The 13869-nt window shown below is 52.1% G+C and overlaps 1 protein-coding gene across 1 annotated transcript in view; it reads left to right on the forward strand.

Annotated features, from left to right (window-relative positions):
• LOC115474059 (serine/threonine-protein kinase NLK2-like) overlaps positions 1-13869 on the forward strand; it is an 80771-nt gene that overhangs the window by 44970 nt on the left and 21932 nt on the right. Inside the window, exon 8 of the mRNA XM_030209358.1 lies at positions 9940-10026. Within this exon, the coding sequence (XP_030065218.1) occupies positions 9940-10026 (87 nt within the window). The remainder of the gene's footprint in view (positions 1-9939; positions 10027-13869) is intronic.

Consider the following 13869-nt stretch of genomic DNA (forward strand, 5'->3'; position numbering starts at 1 on the left):
CGCATCTCGAGCCAACCACAAGGTCCCTCAGTTCTGTTCCAGACTTCAGGCCCACGGTCGACTGGCATCTGATGCCTTCCTCCTGGATTGGGGGGAAGGTCTGCTGTATGCTTATCCTCCCATACCTCTGGTTGGGAAGACTTTGTTGAAACTCAAACAAGACCGGGGCACCATGATTCTGATTGCTCCCTTTTGGCCGCGTCAGATCTGGTTCCCTCTTCTTCTGGAGTTGTCCTCCGAAGAACCGTGGAGATTGGAGTGTTTTCCGACCCTCATCACACAGGACGAAGGGGCGCTTCTGCATCCCAACCTCCAGTCTCTGGCTCTCACGGCCTGGATGTTGAGAGCGTAGACTTTGCCTCTTTGGGTCTGTCAGAGGGTGTCTCCCGTGTCTTGCTTGCTTCCAGAAAAGATTCCACTAAGAGGAGTTACTTCTTTTTATGGAGGAGGTTTGCCGTCTGGTGTGACAGCAAGGCCTTAGATCCTCGCTCTTGTCCTACACAGACCCTGCTTGACTATCTTCTGCACTTGTCTGAGTCTGGTCTCAAGACCAACTCTGTAAGGGTTTACCTTAGTGCAATCAGTGCATACCATTACTGTGTGGAAGGTAAGCCGATCTCAGGACAGCCTTTAGTTGTTCGCTTCATGAGAGGTTTGCTTTTGTCAAAGCCCCCCGTCAAACCTCCTACAGTGTCATGGGATCTCAATGTCGTTCTCACCCAGCTGATGAAACCTCCTTTTGAGTCACTGAACTCCTGCCATCTGAAGTACTTGACCTGGAAGGTCATTTTCTTGGTGGCAGTTACTTCAGCTCGTAGAGTCAGTGAGCTTCAGGCCCTGGTAGCCCAGGCCCCTTACACCAAATTTCATCATAATAGAGTAGTCCTCCGCACTCACCCTAAGTTCTTGCCGAAGGTAGTGTCGGAGTTCCATCTGAACCAGTGAATTGTCTTGCCAATATTTTTTCCCCGTCCTCATTCCTGCCCTGCTGAACGTCAGCTGCACACATTGGACTGCAAAAGAGCATTGGCCTTCTATCTGGAGCGGACACAGCCCAACAGACAGTCCGCCCAATTGTTTGTTTCTTTTGATCCCAACAGGAGGGGAGTGGCTGTGGGGAAACGCACCATATCCAATTGGCTAGCAGATTGCATTTCCTTCACTTACGCCCAGGCTGGGCTGGCTCTTGAGGGTCATGTCACGGCTCACAATGTCAGAGCCATGGCTGCGTCAGTGGCCCACTTGAAGTCAGCCACTATTGAAGAGATCTGCAAAGCTGCGACGTGGTCATCTGTCCACACATTCACATATCATTACTGCCTGAAGCAGGATACCCGACGGTCGGTTCGGGCAGTCAGTGCTTCAGAATCTGTTCGGGGTTTAGAATCCAACTCCACCCCCCAGGCCCATGTTTTATTCTGTTCCAGGCTACACTCTGTTAGTTGGATAAGTTTTTAGGTCAATCTCAGTTATGTCCTCGCCGTTGCGAGGCCCAATTGACCATGTTTGTTGTTTTGAGTGAGCCTGGGGGCTAGGGATACCCCATCAGTGAGAACAAGCAGCCTGCTAGTCCTCGGAGAAAGCGAATGCTACATACCTGTAGAAGGTATTCTCCGAGGACAGCAGGCTGATTGTTCTCACAAACCCGCCCGCCTCCCCTTTGGAGTTGTGTCTTCCCTTGTCTTTGTCTTGCTACATACGGGACTGACGAACACGAGCCGGTTCGGGCGGGAAGATGGCCGCGCGAGAGCTAGCAAAGGCCTTTGCTAGTGAAGTTTCCGATTGGAGGGGCTGCCGTGGACGTCACCCATCAGTGAGAACAATCAGCCTGCTGCCCTCAGAGAATACCTTCTACAGGTATGTAGCATTCGCTGTAACCTAAAACTGAGGTTGGGCCGCTAATCTCTCGGGGTTATGGTTGGTTCCGGGGGTGGGGGGGGGAGCCCGCCGGGACTTTAAGAGCTCAACAGCGGAGAGTAGAGATGAGGTGAGGTCTCGAGGGAGGGGGAGGATTTGAGAGGGGGTTGGGGAGATTAGAGGGAGGGATGGAGTGTTTAAGGTAAAGAGGGGAACTAGAAGTTATTTTAATTGGTAGAATTAGGCTTTGAAGAAGCGTTATCAGACAAGGTCTGATAAAATATGTAAACTGGACAATAAGTTGTTAAAAGTAAGGGTGATTTACTTGCTGATTATAATGTTGGGGAGGGGAGGGGGGGCTAAAAGTTAAAAGATTGATGATGGTATATCTTGGAGTGTATTTGATGAAAGTAGTGGACTCTGTTTGGAGGTTAATGTACTTACATTGCATATGTGCAGTTCCCTTTCTTTATGCTGTCAGTAATAAAATTGTTGAAACATTAAAAAAAAAGTCTTATTTAATGCTGGTGTCCTTCAGGGTGGGGGAACCAGAGTCAGAGATGCCAGACCACGGTGGGGGGGGGGGGGGGGGGGGGGGGTAAGGACAGAGCTGACGTTAGACTACAGGGAAGGGTGGGGAGTAGGGTAGGGAGAAGTGAAGGGCTGATACCGGGCTATGGGGATTTATTAGGGGGGGTAAGGTAAAGAAAGGAAGGGTTGATGCTGGACTACAGGAATGGATTGAGGGGGTAGGGAAGGGAAAATCTGATACTGGGCTACAGGGATGGATGGATAGGGGTGTTTAGGGAAGGGCTAATGTCGGGTTACAGGCTATACAAATGCTAATAATAATTTATAATTTTTGGTCCTTTATTCTGTAATTGATGAGGGTTGGTCTGTTTTCTGCATGTGACTGAGTATGTTGGTATGTGGTTTGTGTGGGGATCTAGGAGTCTGACTTGTCTGGCTTTTCCCATGGGATGCTGTTGTGTATATTCACTGCTGCCTTTGTAAAGGTTGTACTGTCAATCTCCCAAACACATATTGATTAATTATATAAATCAGTCCCTTAAAACAGTTTCCGTATTAGTGATGGATCCATACATATATTTTAATGTGTCCGGGGATCTTCAGATTTCTTAAAGGTTTCCACCATATGGGAACTGAGTCCCAAATCATTAATGGTGTTCCTTATATCCTCATTGATCCAACCGTGAATCACACTTCTATTTATGTTCTTTTATTTTATCTTTATGGTAAAATTATGTATAATCATACCTGATAATTTTCTTTCCATTAATCATAGCTGATCAATCCATAGACTGGTGGTTGTGTCCATCTACCAGCAGGTGGAGATAGAGAGCAAACTTTTGCCTCCCTATATGTGGTCATGTGCTGCCGGAAACTCCTCAGTATGTCGATATCAAAGCTCCATCCGCAGGACTCAGCACTTAGAGAATTACACCCACGAAGGGACACTCTGCCCAGCTCACCACCGCCGAAACGGGGGAGGGGAATTAACCCAGCTCATCCCCACACAAGTGGGGGAGGGGAATCCGTCCAGCTCATCCCCGCGGAGCGGGGGAGGGACACCACACCCGCCGATGCGGGGGGATCTGGCTTATCCTGCAACCGCAACCGCGGGAGGAGCTGACTGACCCTAACACCGCCGAAGCGGGAGGGGTACAAAACTGCCCTACAGCCGCACGAAGCGGGAGGGAGTGCCGGCAGAATTTTAAGTCTCAATCCAGCCCCGTAACACGGAGGGGAGAGGAATGCAGCAGCTCACTGTAACACAAACTCGTCTTAACTCTTGAAGAATCCAAGTGAAAAAACTTGAACACGAAGTCTTTCTGAAGTAACTGAAGACTGAACTTGAACCTGAAATGCAACCAGAATAAAAACAGTACAGATATCTGGGAGGGGCTATGGATTGATCAGCTATGATTAATGGAAAGAAAATTATCAGGTATGATTATACATAATTTTACCTTCCATATCATCAAGCTGATCAATCCATAGACTGGTGGGATGTACCGAAGCAGTACTCACCCAGGGCGGGACATAGAAATCCCTGACCGCAACACTGAAGCTCCAAACTGGGCCTCCGCCCGAGCAGCCACAGTCAAGCGGTAATGCTTGGAGAATGTATGGGCCGAAGCCCAAGTTGCCGCCTTGCATATCTCTTCCAAGGAGACGGAACCGGCCTCTGCCATCGAGGCCGCCTGAGCTCTTGTGGAGTGAGCCTTCAGCTGGATAGGCGGCACCTTCCCCGCGGCCACATAAGCCGCTGCAATGGCTTCCTTGACCCATCTTGCCACTGTAGGCTTAGCAGCCTGCAGACCCCTACGAGGACCTGCATACAGGACAAACAGATGATCCGATTTCCGGAAATCATTGGTCACTTCCAAGTATCTGATGATGACTCGTCTCACATCCAGATATTTAAGAGCAGAGTACTCCTCTGGGTAGTCCTCCCTACGAAAGGAAGGGAGACAGAGCTGCTGATTCACATGGAAGCGAGAAACAATCTTGGGCAGAAAGGAAGGCACTGTGCGAATAGTCACTCCTGCCTCAGTGAACTGCAGAAAAGGCTCTCGACATGAGAGCGCCTGGAGCTCGGAAACTCTTCTGGCTGAAGTGATAGCCACCAAAAAGACTGCTTTCAACGTCAGGTTTTTCAGAGATGCCCTTGACAAGGGTTCAAACGGCGGCTTCTGCAATGCTCTTAGCACCAGGTTGAGATTCCACGCAGGCACCACTGAGTGCAGAGGAGGGCGCAGGTGATTAACTCCCTTGAGAAAGCGCACCACATCTGGCTGCGAAGCCAAGGAAGCACCCTTCAGGCGGCCCCTGAAGCAAGCCAGAGCCGCTACCTGGACTTTAAGGGAACTGAGCGACAGGCCTTTGTCCAGACCTTCTTGCAGGAACGCCAACACTGAAGAAATTGGAGCAGTGAAAGGAGAAAGTGAGCCTGCTTCACACCACGCTGCAAAGATACGCCAAACCCTGGCGTAAGCAGTAGAAGTAGAGCGCTTCCTCGCTCTCAGCATAGTGGCGATGACCTTGTCTGAGAAGCCCTTCTTCCTCAGACGCTGCCGCTCAATAGCCAGGCCGTAAGACCAAAGGGGGAGGGATCCTCCATCACCACGGGACCCTGATGTAACAGGCCCTGCTCCACTGGCAGCCGCAGAGGATCGTCGACTGAGAGCCTGATCAAGTCCGCATACCAGGGACGTCTGGGCCAATCCGGACCCACCAGGATTACCCTGCCGGGATGCTTTGCCACCCGGTCTAGCACCCTGCCCAACATGGGCCAGGGCGGGAACACATAGAGAAGCTCTTGTGTCGGCCACTGTTGGAGAAGAGCATCTACTCCCAGGGATCGAGGGTCCCGTCCTCTGCTGAAAAAGCGCGGCACTTGGCAATTGGCCGATGACGCCATCAGATCTAGGCTCGGCTGGCCCCAGCGCTTCGTGATGTCCAAGAACGCCTGAGCAGATAGCTGCCACTCTCCGGGCTCCAAGGTATGGCGACTGAGAAAGTCCGCCTTGACATTCATGACTCCGGCAATGTGGGCCGCTGACAGCTGTTCCAGGTTCGCTTCTGCCCACTGGCATAGACTCATAGCCTCCTTGGCTAGAGGGGCGCTCTTGGTACCTCCCTGGCGGTTGACATAGGCCACAGCCGTGGCATTGTCCGACAGGACCCGTACAGGCTTCAACACCAGTACCGGGATGAACTCCAAAAGCGCCAACCGAATGGCTCTGAGTTCCAGGAGGTTGATAGACCACTTTGCCTCTGCAGGAGACCAGAGCCCCTGCGCTGTCCTTCCCAAACAGTGGGCTCCCCAGCCCGACAAAGAGGCGTCCGTCGTGACGACAATCCACTCTGGGGTCACCAGAGGCATTCCCGCAGACAACTTGTCTGTCTGCATCCACCAGCTCAGCGCCTTGCGCACTGCTGGATCCAAGGGAAGGCGCACAGCATAATCCTCCGACATCGGAGTCCAGCGCTGCAGCAGAGAGTGTTGAAGTGGTCTCATATGAGCCCTGGCCCAGGGCACTACTTCCATCGTGGCCGTCATAGAGCCCAACAGCTGCACATAGTCCCAAGCCCGAAGAGGAGAGGCTACTAGGAACTGGTCCACCTGAGCCTGAAGTTTGACAATCCGATTGTCTGGCAGGAACACTCTGCCCACTTGGGTGTCGAATCGAACTCCCAGATACTCCAGGGACTGAGTCGGGCGCAGCTGGCTCTTCTCCCAGTTGATGATCCATCCCAGGGAGCTCAAAAGAGCAACTACCCGGTCCACAGCTTTGCCGCACTCTGCATAAGAGGGGGCTCGGATCAACCAGTCGTCCAGATAAGGATGGACTTGTACTCCTTCCTTTCGCAGGAAGGCCGCTATGACCACCATTACTTTGGAAAAGGTCCGCGGAGCAGTAGCCAACCCGAAAGGGAGGGCTCTGAACTGGAAGTGTCGGCCCAGGACTGCAAAACGCAGAAAGCGTTGATGAGGAGGCCAGATGGGAATATGCAAGTATGCTTCCTTGATGTCCAAGGATGCCAGGTACTCCCCTGCCTTCACTGCCGCTATAACAGAGCGGAGAGTCTCCATGCGAAAGTGCCGCACTTTCAAGGCCCGATTGACCCCTTTGAGGTCGAGGATAGGCCGGACAGAACCTCCTTTCTTTGGTACCACAAAGTAAATGGAGTAACGCCCCTTGCCAAGCTGACTTTCTGGCACCGGAACGACCGCACCCAGGCGGATCAGATTGTCCAAAGTCTGCTGCACTGCCACAGCTTTGACCGGAGACTTGCAGGGAGAGAGTACAAACCCGTCTCTTAAGGGTCGGCAGAACTCTAGCTTGTAGCCGTCTCTGATGACTTCCAGCACCCAAGCGTCTGAAGTTATTGTGGTCCACTCGCCCAGAAACGAGGACAGCCGTCCTCCAATCTGCACTGGGGCGTGGACCAAGACCCCGTCATTGGGTACGAGACCCTGGGGGAGGACCGGAGGGAGCACCTCCGGGACGGCGGTCTCTGCGAAAGGAATGCTGCTTGGGGGAGAAATTCCTCTTAAAGGAAGAGGGGGCAGAAGAACCCGACCTGCCCGGGCGGTACCGACGGGCTTCCTGAAACCGTCCTCTGGAGGTACCGGGACGAGCACTAGCCCGAGCCCTGACCTCTGGTAACTTCTTGCCCTTAGACGTGCCGAGATCGGTCACGATTTTGTCCAGCTCGACCCCAAAGAGCAGCTTGCCTTTAAAAAGCAATCTAGCCAGGCGGGATTTAGAGGCGTGGTCAGCAGACCAATGTTTCAGCCAAAGCCACCGCCGCGCAGAGACTGTCTGAGCCATGCCTTTAGCTGAGGCTCTCAAGACATCATACAGCAAGTCTGCCAAATAGGCTAAGCCCGATTCCAGGGCCGGCCAATCAGCCCTCAAGGAATGATCCGAGGGGGAAGCCCGCTGCACCATAGTCAGGCACGCCCTGGCCACATAGGAGCCGCAAACTGAGGCCTGCAAACTTAAAGCAGCCGCCTCAAAGGACGACCTTAAGGCCGCCTCCAATCTTCTGTCTTGGGCGTCCTTTAGGGCCGTGCCACCTTCCACCGGCAACGCCGTTTTCTTAGTCACCGCAGTGATTAAAGAATCCACGGTAGGCCACAGATAGGCCTCACGCTCACTCACAGCCAAAGGATAGAGGCGGGACATAGCCCTAGCCACTTTAAGGCTCGCTTCTGGGGCATCCCATTGAGCCGAAATTAAGGTGTGCATGGCATCATGCACGTGGAAGGTTCTAGGCGGGCGCTTCGTCCCCAGCATAATGGCAGAGCCAACAGGGGCTGAGGGAGAGACGTCCTCCGGAGAGGAAATCTTCAAAGTGTCCATGGCCTGTAACAACAGGTTGGGCAAATCCTCTGGGCTAAAAAGCCGCGCTGCAGAGGGGTCATCCGCTCCAACCGAGCGGGGATCCGTCTCCTCCAAGGAATCCGCAAAGGACCGTTGGGAGACCTCAGACACGCTGCCCTCATCTACATCGGAGGAGACAAATTCCTCCAAGGCCTGGGAATCAACCCGAGGGCGTTTGCCTCTGGGAACCTCAACCTCTTTACCAGACGAGGGAGCAGGGGCAGCGTTGTGCATGAGGAAGGCCTGATGCAGCAGCAAAACAAACTCGGGGGAGAAACCCCCCAGACTGTGCACTTCCGCAGCCTGGGCAACAGCCCTAGACGCACTCTCAACCGGCGCTCGAAATAGCGGGGGAGAGACATGCTGCGCATCCAAAATGGCGTCCGGCGCGAAACTCCGCGAAGGAGCCGCGCGGGAAGAACGGCTCTTAACATTAGCCGGTTTTGTGCCGTCGCCCAAATTAAGGGCGTTCATGGCATTAATGTCTCCAACCTCAAGGGCGGCCCCCGAAGAAGCCGTCCGAGCCGCGTGGCCGGCCAAGATGGCGGAGGCGAGGAGCGGGGGATGGGCGTTTATGGCGGGAAAAACCGCCACGCCGGAGGAAGGACCGGGACATTCATCGGTCACTAAACTGTCACCCATCAAGGGCGAATCAGGCTGTAAAACCCCCGCATCCCCTCTAGAAGCGCTCCAGCGATCCGGGGAGCGACCCTTTGCGCCCTCGCCCTCCGACGCCATATGCCACGAGGAGAAGAATCGGGGAACCCCCTGCCCGCTATAAAAAGGTAAAATTACCTGCTTGCCGCTCCGAGCTGTAACGAACTGGTGTCCCAGTGAGTAGCTGCAATGAACGTTTAAATAAACGTCAAAATAAACGCCTTTAAAGACGTTTAAAATTTTTTTTTTTTTTTTTTTTTTTTTTTAAACGGAGCCAGCGGGAGGGGGGAGAAAAGGAGGGACCTGGCACCACCAGGTTTGCACTTGCTCAAAAGAGCCCTCAACCCCAGGCCTCAACAAAACCTAAGGATTAGGCTTGGAGGCCTAGCCAGAGCTGCTGCTGTGTGTGACCACCACCTGCTGAGATAGAGAACATACTGAGGAGTTTCCGGCAGCACATGACCACATATAGGGAGGCAAAAGTTTGCTCTCTATCTCCACCTGCTGGTAGATGGACACAACCACCAGTCTATGGATTGATCAGCTTGATGATATGGAAATGACCGTTATTTCCCCCCCCCAAAATTTTTCAAAATCTTTCAAAACTTTACAAAACCTTTTTTTAAGTAGAAATAGATTTATTTTAAAAAAATATAAATAGTACTTAGGTTGGCTTAAATCATTTAGCAGCAATGATTATTCATCCAGCCAAACCTCTGCCAACATGGTTTCGTTAAACTTCTTCAGGGAAGAGGCTAGCTGTAACGAAAAGCAAAGGTTGAGCAATTCCAAAGAGTGAGATTTTTTCAGATAGTATATGGGTTATAAATCTAGAAAGATTTGTGTCCTATTACTTTGCAAATGGAAAAAAAAGGAGCATAAAATGTTTTCTTTGTTCCCTGTTAAAGGATATAGACAGAGAGGAGACAATATAAGACAATTTTCAAAGGAATTTGACCAGGTAACTAAGCAGTTACTAGACACATTTTCTGGACTAGGAAGTGCCCCCCACTTTGTGGTTAAAAGTATATGCATATATTTTAGAGCACATGTACATATAGATAGAGGGAAATGGCAGGAGGGGGCAAAGTACACAGGAAGAGGACTAGAGGCTGCTACAGAGCAGGATTGAGGGGCATTTTCAGTGCTCTGTGTGTAGGTGGTGAGGTGGCACTGTCTTCAATACTAAGCAGAGGAGAGGAATTCGATGGTGCAACACGATCACCATGGTAAGAGAAAAAAAACACATAGACCTCAAGAATTGGTATAGGTCTTTGAATATCTTCACACCAATTCTTGAGACCTACATGTTTCTTTTTCTCTTGCAGTTTCTTCAGTACTGAAATAAAAAGTAGGACTGAGGTACATTAGAGCCATGTCTATGTCTCAATACTATTATAACCAGGGATGCTAGAGGGCAGGATTGAGATGGCTTATAGCCAGGTATGTGTATGTCAGTCTTGGAACAGCAGAAGTAGAATTAACATTTTTGATCTTTCTCTCACAGCCTTCACTGTCCGTGCTCTATATGTTATCAGGAGAAGCCACACATGAGGCTGTTCACCTCCTCTGCCGAATGCTGGTCTTCGATCCAGTGAGTCTTGCTCGTTATCATTATTTATACCATCCTTAGCTCAGCACCAAGGATGTTGCATGAAAAGGAAATGAAGTGACCCTATCTAGTCTATTATATGAGCTGAAGCAAGTAGGTGGAGCTTCCAAGCAGTAGGCGGTGCTTGACACCATTTTAGTTCTTCCAAATGAATAGCAAATGCTACTGAAAACAATAGCCAAAGATTATTAGAAATAAGGGACTTACCTATACGTGGTCCATCTGTATAAAGTCTAACTGTTCCAGTTGGATAGGTAGTGCCTTAAAAGATGGAGGACAGAAGTTTTTTTTTTTTTTTTTTGGAAAGCTTCCCACATCTAGCTATTCATTGAATATCACTAACTCCCCTGTTTACAAAGCCGCGCAGCAATGTCAACACAGTCCATTCAAAGTGAATGGACTGTGTTGGCATTACCGCACCAACAGTGGCTAGCATGGCTTTGTAAACGGGGGTAAAACAGCTTTAAAATGATTGTAGCTGGTAGCAAAAGCAGTTATAAACGCTGTATTTTGTGCTCATTTTTGTACACTGTTCTGTACAATACACATGGCCAAACTTCAGTGAGGATATCCTGTTTCATGATGGGTTCATCTTAACTGTTGTTGTAATCTGCTTTGGGAAGCCTGGTGTTATAAAGATGATGGAATATATTGAAATTAAATGGAAGTAAAACTAAACTCTCCTTTCCATATCATCATGCTGATCAATCCATAGACTGGTGGGTTGTGTCCATCTACCAGCAGGTGGAGATAGAGAGCAAACTTTGCCTCCCTATATGTGGTCATGTGCTGCCGGAAACTCCTCAGTATGTTCTCTATCTCAGCAGGTGGTGGTCACACACAGCAGCAGCTCTGGCTAGGCCTCCAAGCCTAATTTTTAGGTTTTGTTGAGTGCCTGGAGTTGAGGGCTCTTCTTGAGCAAGTGCAAACCTGGTGGCGCCAGGTCCCTCCTTTTCTCCCCCCTCCCGCTGGCTCCGTTTAAAAAAAAAAAAAAAAAAAATTTGGAACGTCCTTAAAGGCGTTTATTTCGACGTTTATTTAAACGTTTATTGCAGCTTCTCACTGGGACACCAGGTCGTTACAGCTCGGAGCGGACAGCAGGTAATTTTTACCTTTTATAGCGGGCAGGGGGTTCCCCGATTGGTCTCCACGTGGCCTATGGCGTCGGAGGGCGAGGGCGCAAAGAGTCGCTCCCCGGATCGCGTGTGCGCTTCCAGAGGGGATGCGGGGGTCTTAAAGTCTGATTCGCCCTTGTTGGGTGACAGTTTCGTGACCGATGAGTGTTCCGGTCCTTCCTCCGGTGTGGTGGTTTTTTCCCGCCATAAACGCCCATCCCCCGCGGCTCGCCTCCGCCATATTGGCCAGCCACGCGGCTCGGACGGCTTCTTCTTGGGCCGCCCTTGAGGTGGGAGACATTGATGCCATGAACGCCCTTAATTTGGGCGACGGCACAAAAGCGGCTAAAGTTAAGCGCCGTTCTTCCCGCGCGGCTCCTTCGCGGAGTGTCGCGCCGGACGCCATCTTGGATGCGCAGCATGACTCTCCCCCGCTCTTGCGAGCGCCGGTTGAGGGTGCGTCTAGGGCTGTAGCCCAGGCTGCGGAAGTGCACAGTATGCGGGGTTTCTCCCCCGAGTTTGTTTTGCTGCTGCATCAGGCCTTCCTTATGCAAAACGCTGCCCCTGCTCCCTCGTCTGGTAAAGAGGTTGAGGCCCCCGGAGGTAAACGCCCTCAGGTTAATTCCCAGGCCTTGGAGGACTTTGTCTCCTCCGATGTAGATGAGGGCAGCGTATCTGAGTTCTCCCAACGGTCCTTTGCGGATTCCTTGGAGGAGACGGATCCCCGCTCGGATGGAGCGGATGACCCCTCTGCAGCGCGGCTCTTTAGCTCAGAGGATTTGCCCAACCTGTTAATGCAGGCCATGGGCATTTTGAAGATTTCCTCTCCGGAGGACGTCTCTCCCTCAGCCCCTGTTGGCTTTGCCATTATGCTGGGGACGAAGCGCCCGCATAGAACCTTCCACGTGCATGATGCCATGCACACCTTAATTTCGGCTCAGTGGGATGTCCCGGAAGCGAGCCTTAAAGTGGTTAGGGCTATGTCCCGCCTCTATCCTTTGCCTGAAAGTGAACGTGAGGCCTATCTGTGGCCTACCGTGGTTTCTTTAATCACTGCGGTGACTAAGAAAACGGCGTTGCCGGTGGAAGGTGGCACGGCCCTATAGGACGCCCAAGACGGAAGATTGGAGGCGGCCTTAAGGTCGTCCTTTGAGGCGGCTGCTTTAAGTTTGCAGGCCTCAGTTTGCGGCTCCTATGTGGCCAGGGCGTGCCTGACTATGGTGCAGCGGGCTTCCCCCTCGGATCATTCCTTGAGGGCTGATTGGCCGGCCCTGGAATCGGGCTTAGCCTATTTGGCAGACTTGCTGTATGATGTCTTGAGGGCCTCAGCTAAAGGCATGGCTCAGACAATCTCTGCGCGGCGGTGGCTTTGGCTGAAGCATAGGTCTGCTGACCACGCCTCTAAATCCCGCCTGGCTAGATTGCCTTTTAAAGGCAAGCTGCTCTTTGGGGTCGAGCTGGACAAAATCGTGACTGATCTCGGCACGTCTAAGGGCAAGAGGTTACCAGAGGTCAGGGCTCGGGCTAGTGCTCGCCCCGGTACCTCCAGAGGACGGTTTCAGGAAGCCCGTCGGTACCGCCCGGGCAGGTCGGGCTCCTCTGCCCCCTCTTCCTTCAAGAGGAAATTCTCCCCCAAGCAGCATTCCTTTCGCAGAGACCGGCGTCCCGGAGGTGCTCCCTCCGGTCCTCCCCTAGGGTCTCGTACCCAATGACGGGGCCTTGGTCCACGCCCCAGTGCAGATTGGAGGACGGCTGTCCTCGTTTCTGGGCGAGTGGATCACAATAACTTCAGACGCTTGAGTGCTGGAAGTCATCAGAGACGGCTACAAGCTAGAGTTCTGCCGACCCTTAAGAGACGGGTTTGTACTCTCTCCCTGCAAGTCTCCGGTCAAAGCTGTGGCAGTGCAGCAGACCTTGGACAATCTGATCCGCCTGGGTGCGGTCGTTCCGGTGCCAGAAAATCAGCTTGGCAAGGGACGTTACTCCATTTACTTTGTGGTACCAAAGAAAGGAGGTTCTGTACGGCCTATCCTCGACCTCAAGGGGTCAATCAGGCTCTTTCGCATGGAGACCCTCCGCTCTGTTATAGCGGCAGTGCAGGCAGGAGAGTTCCTGGCATCCTTGGTCATCAAGGAAGCGTACTTGCATATTCCCATCTGGCCTCCTCATCAACGCTTTCTGCGTTTTGCAGTACTGGGCCGACACTTCCAGTTCAGAGCCCTCCCGTTCGGGTTGGCTACTGCTCCGCGGACCTTCTCCAAAGTAATGGTGGTCATCGCGGCCTTCCTGAGGAAGGAAGGAGTACAAGTCCATCCTTATCTGGACGACTGGTTGATCCGAGCCCCCTCTTATGCAGAGTGCGGCAAAGCTGTGAACCGGGTGGTTGCTCTTTTGAGCTCCCTGGGGTGGATCATCAACTGGGAGGAAAGCCAGCTGCGCCCAACTCAGTCCCTGGAGTATCTGGGAGTTCGATTCGACACCCAAGTGGGCAGAGTGTTCCTGCCAGACAATCGGATTGTCAAGCTTCAGGCTCAGATGGACCAGTTCCTAGTAGCCTCTCCTCTTCGGGCTTGGGACTATGTGCAGCTGTTGGGCTCTATGACGGCCACGATGGAAGTAGTGCCCTGGGCCAGGGCTCATATGAGACCACTACTACACTCTCTGCTGCAGCGCTGGACTCCGATGTCGGAGGATTATGCTGTGCACCTTC

This window comes from Microcaecilia unicolor, chromosome 7 (assembly GCF_901765095.1).
Source record: "Microcaecilia unicolor chromosome 7, aMicUni1.1, whole genome shotgun sequence".
Classification (NCBI taxonomy): Eukaryota; Metazoa; Chordata; class Amphibia; order Gymnophiona; family Siphonopidae; genus Microcaecilia; species Microcaecilia unicolor.